Source organism: Polypterus senegalus, chromosome 16 (genome assembly GCF_016835505.1).
Source record: "Polypterus senegalus isolate Bchr_013 chromosome 16, ASM1683550v1, whole genome shotgun sequence".
In the NCBI taxonomy this organism is placed as follows: domain Eukaryota; kingdom Metazoa; phylum Chordata; class Cladistia; order Polypteriformes; family Polypteridae; genus Polypterus; species Polypterus senegalus.
This window is the reverse complement of record NC_053169.1, coordinates 31,842,378-31,851,271: the sequence shown is the minus strand read 5'-3', so window position 1 is coordinate 31,851,271 and position 8,894 is coordinate 31,842,378. Positions and strand designations below refer to the sequence as shown.

The window sequence follows — 8,894 nt, the reverse complement described above, 5'->3', positions numbered from 1 at the left end:
GGAATCTGTCGTATATATCTTATTGCAATCAAAAAACTATGAAATAAAGAGAACCTGGCTGAAAAAGCAGTTAATGTCTTCAGGTATCCAAGACCTAAGTTTAAAAAATATATTAGAAACATAAAAAAAGAGAAGAGTTATGCGATAGCAGCATTTTTAAATGGTCGGCATTATATGAACAGACAGAAGGCATATTAACACCTCCAGGACAGAAGATGGCAGTAATGCACCACAGAGTGTAAAGACTGCCAATGAAGAGGAGACGACGTAGTTGTTGTTGGATTTATTCCGGCAGCCGTGGACATGAAAAGCGCGTTTAAATGGAACGTGCGCGCCTCGTTAGTTTATGCCATAGGCATTTGGACAATGTTTGGATCAATGGTGTACCTTAATTACGGTAAAAAGTGGAATACCGATGAAGGGAAGAGATCACCATTTGGTAATTGTTTATTGTCATTTTGACTATGAGTAAATGGTTTTGTATTTTATTGCTAATGTTACGACTAACACTGTGTGGAGAAAATGACTGGGCAGAACTTCTTAAAGGCTCGTCTCGTTGTTTGTTTCAGTTCTTCACGCTTTACGAAAACTGAACTACAAAGCGTCTGTTGAGGTACAAATGCACAAGTCATTCCGCGGAAGCGTCGGGATTCAATGGGGATGACTTTTCAAATGTCTTGATCATTACCGCATGGCGGCCAAGGACAGGTTCACATTCTCTTATTAACCCCGATCGGAGAAAAGTGACGCCCGTTAGCGAACCGCCTGCTGATTAATGGTTGGGTCTTTGCTGCCCATTTTTCCACTGACCTTTTCATTAAAATGGTGTTCTTGGCAGCACGTAGCACAGGCTGCAATTTTATACTGATAAAATGGTTTTGGTTACGAAGTTATTTTTATTTGCATTCATAAAAACACCAAAAATAACGAGGGCGTTTCAATCATGTCACATTTAAGCACAAAATAAAAAAGTATATGTGGATGGCCCGTCGTGTGTACAGTTTTTGCGTCCATGTGAATTGTCCAGCAGTAGTCCGTCATCAGACTGACATCTCAACGTCCCAAGTGCCTTCCGTCCATGTCCTGATGGAATCCTTCACTCACCGCTCCGAGATTTTCATGGAAAAATTCCAAATGTAAATCAAAAAAGTTAACTTTGATACTCGTGTAGCAACCCAATTCCATAAATGTATCATTTTAGTTTTTCACAATTTCAAAATGTAATTTAGCCACAGACAAACCCAGAAACTTTCCGCACAAACCAGAGGGGCTCCCATCTTTTGATAAGGATTTGACAAACCGGTTGGTTAAACCAAGCCTTTTAGGTAGGGGTATTAGCAGCACTTTATCTGGGCCCATCAAGTTAGTTCTGAGGATATTTCTGGCACCAAGCTGTAGCGTTTTTACCAGCTAGTCATTCCTTCTGAACCCGATGTCAATTCTTGGTCCTCCTGCCACACTTGCACAGCAAACGTGGGATTTTCATACTGCATCTGCCCTGACTGCACATCACTGTGTTCAGTTCCTGCTGCATTCTGATATTATCAAATAAAATACAGTAACTGTATACTTTGATATTTTCTAATATTAAGGTATGTGTTTAAGTTCAAATTACCATTAAAATATTATTTAAATAATTACTGTGTGCAGACCTTAAAAAAGATATACTTGACAGGTAAAAAGTGTATTTGGTGAAAAAATGTTATATGATGGAGAAAAATGATTTTCATTTTTGAATTCCCCAAAGTATATAAAAATCACATGGAATAATGCAAACAGTTTTTCCAGTGTATAGCTGTGGTAGGGGAGTTAGGCAAGCACTGCTGCCTTGCAGTGCGGAGATCATGGAGTTGTGTCCTCAGTCCTCCCCATGTGGAGTGTGCAAAGTGCTTTGAGTAGTGAGGACATTACTATATAAATGTAAAGAATTATTATTATTAAGAGAGCCAGTCACAATCATTTGGAGTTGCTGATGTCAAATACAAAATTTATGCCATTTGTAACTGTAGCTCAACAGAAAATATCTGATGTGTTTAATCACATTTTAAAATGAGTGATGTTATAAGATACTAGCTGTCAACCCGCGACTCTGCCCGTGTCGTAGTGAAACAGGACAAACTTTAAAAATCAATAAACAAACAGGTATCGCTAGGTAAGCAGAGGTAAGGTACACTCCAAAACGTGGCGAGAGGTGGACCGACTCAAATGGAGGCTGGCTCATGAGTGAGGAGGGCCCTGACAGGCTCCCTACTCCTGATGTCGTGATTCACCTTCCCTCGGCCCGCAGCCTCTGTCTTTGATTAGCGCGAATACATCGCTCCTGCTAGCGAACTATGACACTTAGCGCAATGAGAGAAGTCGCAAAATCAACTGGAATGTTCAAGCAAATCTCTCTATTATATATAAAAAAAATGGATGGAGTCTAGGGAGACGAGATGTGATCTTATTGAAAGACAATTTGACGTCCCGCAAGACAAGGCAGTGAGACAACATTTAAAACAAGTTAACGGACATCTAACCTAGCAGTTGTTGGATTGCTTTTGGCAGACACGCATCATGTGCTCCCAGCTCTTAAAACAACGACAAGCAGAACACACACCTCGCCAGCAGCTGATCCAACGGCATCTCCTTAGCGTGCGTTCAGCCTCCCCCCCTTCACAACATATACGTCCTGCGAGAAAGAGATTTAACCACTCCCGGGGCAGGAAATAAAGGACAAGTATTGTTTTTACAAAAGTTTTAAAATAAAAGTGAAAATAATGCATATGTAATAATTCCCATGAAAGTAACAATCTCTTTAAATTGTATATCTGGTAAACCAAACCCGGGGGTGGGCAAGCGAAGCAAGCAGGGGGCAGAGCCCCCTAGTTATGGAAAAAAACCCAATCTAAATCTGTTAAGTAGTTCTCTCGTGAAAAGCGAACAGACCTACAGAAATTGGATTTTATATGTATATATATAGATTTTTAAATTGAGCATTATCTCATGATAGGACATAAAAATGTTTATAGGACATCTTAGTTGTATTAGGCTGAATGGTCTTGTCTTGTTTGTCAAATTTCTTATGTTTTTACATCTTACAGTAATCAATACATTTATGTTATAAATTTAAGTTGCCCAGTGCAGCATTTGAGGTGTTCGGAGTCTGTTCTGGCAGCAGTGGGCTCAAGGCAGAATTACATTCCTTGAAGTGCCATCCACTGCCACATTCACCTTCACCTTCATATATGTGCTGAGTTATTTTAGGACAGTTTTTAGAGTTGCACGTCAGCCTTATTTTTCAAGCTGTGAATAATAAATGACTGACAGTGCAGTGTAACAATACAGTCCTCCCTCATTGCACCTAATGAAATGATTTTATATAGCAACTTTAACAAATTATAAAGCATTTTTAAATCATGCAAGAATGAAATTTAAAGCAAGAATATAAAAGGTGCGTTGGATTTGTGAATTGGTATACTCGGATCCTAATAGAAAATATGTTTGTACAGTTGCAAAACATATTTTTTTTTTCACACATGTGCAAACAGATCAGAATTGCATGTGTACCCTGAGATGATTGCCAGCTACAATAAATGCACAGCATACATGTATATACTATATAAAATGTCAAATAAAGTACATTTTTCATCAATAAGCATCCTCTTTTTCAAAAGTGATTTTAGAAAGTTGTAATCCTTTATTTTGCCATTGGTACTTTAATACATTTCAGGATACTGACCCAGTTTTATATTGCACAGCTAGTGTTTTAAAAACAGGCATATTTTCTATCTCTTGGTGGATTACACTGCCTTATTTCAATAAAGGGAAATATGTTTGGGTCCTGTGGTGGACTGGTACCCTGGCACCTGGTGTGTGTTACCACACTCTAGAACCCTGAAATGGAGTAAGACTGTGTGAATGTGTTATTTTTCCTGTTGACTGATTTATTCTCTAAATGCATGAAATTACTGATTATTAAAATTACTGTCCATCTTCTTGTCACATTGCTTAATTGCTTAACATCACTTTTTTATATCTAGGAGAAGACAAAGAAAATCATTTCAGCAAAAATAAAAGTTGGCAGTAGATCAACTGTAGGCATTGGAATTGCATTGCAGTACAGTCTGTCTCGCTGTAAAGCTGAATTCAACATGTATGCAGTTGTTGTCCTGCAGTTATCTTTTTTTATATCACAGGTTAATGCCCAAAACCTCTGCCAGAAGATGCCCGACAGCAATCTGTCCAGTAATTATTTTCAAATAAAATGGGATAACTAGAGGCAGACTGAGTATTAACTGAGTTGCTATAACCAACGTTACATTACACAACTTGTAGTCAGAGGGGATGTTAAACTTGACAACAGCAGTTGCTGATCTCATCACCTGAGTATGTCAGATTACACAACAAAAAATTGCAGGGCAAGTCAAGTTGCACGACAAGGTGACCACTTTCCAGCACAGTTTCACATTTCAAAAGTGTCACTAGTTTGCCCCTTTTTTTGACAGCCAATGATGGTTAGTGTTAACACTTTACAAATATGGTGAGTTCAGCTGCAAACTCTGCCCTTTTTTTCTTTTTATCCATTCTGTCATATTAAGTGAAGCATACGACTTCAGACAGAAAAGTCTCAATCCTGTTTGCAAGGTCCAAAACCTCCACGTTCCTTATGCCTCATTGCTGCATTATATATACGGTACTTCTGGCTGAGTGCTTATTGGTTGGCAGCCCTCACATGCACAAATGTGTATAATTTAGAGGAAGCAAAAATATCTTTGTTGGATTAGCAAGTGGTTTATTTACAACACATTTCTGCCCTGGAACCAAATACAGTTTAATTTTATGAGCCTCTTCAGCATGAGTGCCCCATTCATAAATGAAAAAAATCTAACATCTGTCTGTGTGTGTGTGTGTGTGTGTATATATATATATATATATATATATATATATATACTGTGTATATATACAGTACAGGCCAAAAGTTTGGACACACCTCCTCATTCAATGTGTTTTCTTTATTTTCATGACCATTTACATTGGTAGATTCTCACTGAAGGCATCAAAACTATGAATGAACACATGTGGAGTTATGTACTTAACAAAAAGGCGAAATAACTGAAAACATGTTTTATATTCTAGTTTCTTCAAAATAGCCACCCTTTGCTCTGATTACTGCTTTGCACACTCTTGGCATTCTCTCGATGAGCTTCAACAGGTAGTCACCTGAAATGGTTTTCACTTCACAGGAGTGCCTTATAAGGGTTATTTAGTGGAATTTCTTGCTTTATCAATGGGGTTGGGACCAGCAGTTGTGTTGTGCAGAAGTCAGGTTATTTGGACGATCATTTATGTTTCAACAGGACAATGACCCCAAACACACCTCCAGGCTGTGTAAGGGCTATTTGACCAAGAAGGAGAGTGAAGGAGTGCTGTAAATGGTCATGAAAACAAAGAAAACACATTGAATGAGGAGGTGTGTCCAAACTTTTGGCCTGTAATGTATGTGTATATATATATATATATATATATATATATATATATATACTGTGTGTGTGTAATAATATAAATATATAATAATATAAATATATATATATATATATATATATATATACTGCATATATATATATATATGTATATGTATGTCCGCTTTTCACAAGAACAGTACTTAACGGATTTACATCGGGCTTTTTTGTATAATTTGCTTGAACATTACGTTTGATTTTGGGATTTCTGTCATCGCACTCAGTATCATAGTTTGCTTACAGGAGTGATTTATTTGCGTGAATCCGAGAGAGAGGCTGCAGGCTGAGGGTAGGGGGAAGCGTGATGTCAGGAGTGGGGAGCTAGTCTGGGCCCTCCTTACTCACGCGTCAGCCTTGGAGCATACCTTGCCTCCACCTAAGCTAGCGAAAGAGAGAATTACTTGACAGATTTAGATCAGGTTTCTTTTTCTATAATTTGCTTGAATATTCCAGTTGATTTTGTGACTTCTCTCATTGTACTGAGTATCATAGTTCGCTTGCAGGAGCGATATATTCGTGCTAATCCGAGACAGAGGCTGCGGGCTGAAGGGAGGGGGAAGTGTGACGTAAGGAGTCGGGAGCCGAGCAGGGCAGGGCAGGGCAGGACCGGGCCCTCCTAACTCACGTGCCAGCCTCCGTGCAAATTGGTCTATGTCTGGCCATGTTTTGGAGTGTACCTTGCCTCCGCAATACCTGTTTGTTTGTTGATTTTTAAAGTTTGTCCTGTTTCACTACTATGCGGGCGAAGCCGCGAGGGGCAGCTAGTATAAAATATAATATAAAATGGTACATGATAGGAACATTTAAAGGTGATTTTTATGATCAGCAGGCCAAAATCTATAAGACACATCCTAATCAGGTCCATAAGCAATTTCATGCTGGCTTTAATATGTTGAGCAGTAGTCATATGCCCTATAATAGCTATAACTTCTTTCTAGTTGTAGTGCTCTTACATGTTCTGATGTCTAAATGGAGCATTTTTATTTAGAGAAGTTTTTAAAGTGTGTCATTGTTGGCACCAAACAGGTCCACTAGGAAGAAGATGCAAATGTAAAGGGAAAGTCAGAAGCACATTCAGACAATATTTTAATAGTAATCTGGCTGTAAGGGTCTCAGCTTTAGCTACTTGGGTCAGTAGTTTCTTCCAGGTTATCATGACCCATTACATTGAGTGGCTCATCGATTTTAGTTTTGCTTGCACATCACCTTAATTTTTGTCAGTGTCTTGAATTACATTATTCACCATTTAAAAGATTTCTGGAAGACTAGCTCTTATTTATTTCTTTGTGATTTTTCAAGAGCAGGATTGGGTCCACATATGGCCTATGCTCATCAGGTGCTTAAGCCTCTTCTTTTTATCCCTTTAGATCTGATAAAACTGGATGCTGTTTACTGCACAATCTCTAGTGTTTGCTGCCTTTCAGTTCAATGACTACTGCAGATGTCTTTCTAAGATGCTGTCAAGTTTAGTTTGCTTGCCTGCATATTCATTCTGTTTTTACTAATCATGACTTTTTCTCATACTTTAGATATGGAAGCTGAAGATTCAGATAATGTGAAAGTGATGAAAATATCGCCTAACATTGTGGTGACCGCAACATACAAGGAAAATTCTGTACCATTTACAAGCAGAATTGCCAAGTACCTGAAATCATTTGGAAACAGTGCTGAAGACGATGTCTCTGAAAAGTGAAGACCTTTTCAAGTTGTACTGTATGTAAAGGAGCCAGACTCTATTGTGTTGTTCAATTATTTATGAATAATATTCAGATAAACTCACATTGTTGTATATAACAGTCCTTTCAGTTTGATCAGCTTTTTACAAAAGACAACTGCATATAATAAAACTATGAATTTTAAATGTTCTTTGCAGTTTAAGTCAGAAAGCTCATGGGGTCTTGTGGAGAGCAGCAGGACCTTGGCAGTACCAGCAGCTCAGTGGTGACATTGATGTTTATTCCTTCAGAAGAATTAATATGCAGAAGAGGTAATTCAGAACTGTGACCAATCAATGGGATTTTAATGACATGATGAATATGATTGACAGCTGTCACTTTTTGGAATCATTTGTATATTAGACACGCTCATTTACTTAAACCATCAGAACAAGGCATATGCACTTTAGGAATCTTTAGGCTTTATCTGTAGATGTACATTGCTTGGTGTAATGCCCAGAACCCTTGCAACAGTTTTAGCTTTTCAAAAAATGCTACAGCTGAATGTACACTACCAGCCAAAAGTATGGCCACATCCTGAAATTTTCCTGCTTTCTTTTCTTTTTATATCAAGATACCATTAAATTGGTTTAAAGATATAGGCAAGACAGTACTACTATGGCTAGAAATGACTGATCTTTAATCAATTATTCATATATGACTGCAAAGCCCATTTTTCAGGAGCCATTACATCTGTGTCGTAATGGTCAACTTCCTTAGCTTATCCTAAATTTATTAGTTTGACATGCTAAATTGGTTATTAGAGAAACCTATATAATTGCATTAGGACTGCCGAAACCTGTTATTCTGTTCACTTGCTTTTGAAGGTACTGCTATTCCTAAAGTTCAGTTCTGGGTTCAGAAATGGCCAAAATGAAACAGATTTATACAAAGGCGTAAGTTACTGCCTGGATCTAGCGAGTATAGAAAAAGGGGGGAACAGCTTATATGGACAATTGCACAAGTGTATAAGTACAGTACATCAGAGTCTGTAGTTTAAGAATCAGACACTTTACAGGTCCTCTGTTGGCTTCTTCCTTAAATACACGCCAAGTACCAGTGTCATCTGCAACAGAGCAAAGATAATTCCAGAATGCTGACCATAATATGCTTTTCCAGTCTTGTACTTGTTTAACCTTTACTTTTTTTAGTCGGTTTCGGAAATGGCTTTTTCTTTGAAGCTCTGCCTCTAAGGCCACTTTCTGCCCATTGTCTGTAGTCACTTTGACCAGGGGCCAGGATTTATCTAGTTAGGACCTGACCCTGAAGATTGAACGGATGACAAAGATATATTAACTCTACTTTGGCTGGGTCATCCTTTACCTAATTTAAGTTCCATGGATTCTTGCCGACAATGCCATTCACCTGGAATAATGATTGCAATTGTGTCACCCCTTTTTAAATGGATGCCATTTCCACATAAAACAGTTTATGTATAAATATCAGCCACTGCTTTTAGACTAGGTTCACTTCTAACAAATGTGATTCACTGCTGATGAACTGTAGTTTTGCTCATTTTTTTTATAGGCAGAAATAATTTGTTCCACCATAAGCCCTTATTGTAGACATTCCTTTTTATACATTATTTCTTTGAGGTTTTATGTTTTTTTTTTTAATAAGTTTATTTCTGATTCATCCAAGGCCTACTTCCTCTCTGTAGGAGACATTTCATTTAAAC

The 8,894-nt window shown here is 38.0% G+C and overlaps 1 protein-coding gene across 1 annotated transcript; it reads left to right on the top strand.

Annotated features, from left to right (window-relative positions):
* Positions 1-248: 248 nt before the first annotated feature.
* Positions 249-7,488, top strand: LOC120516588 (small integral membrane protein 26-like). The gene is made up of 2 exons (XM_039738364.1): positions 249-439; positions 7,031-7,488. Exons 1-2 carry the CDS (start codon positions 304-306, stop codon positions 7,192-7,194), a joined length of 300 nt encoding a protein of 99 aa, XP_039594298.1. The 5' UTR covers positions 249-303; the 3' UTR covers positions 7,195-7,488.
* The last annotated feature ends 1,406 nt before the right edge of the window (positions 7,489-8,894 follow it).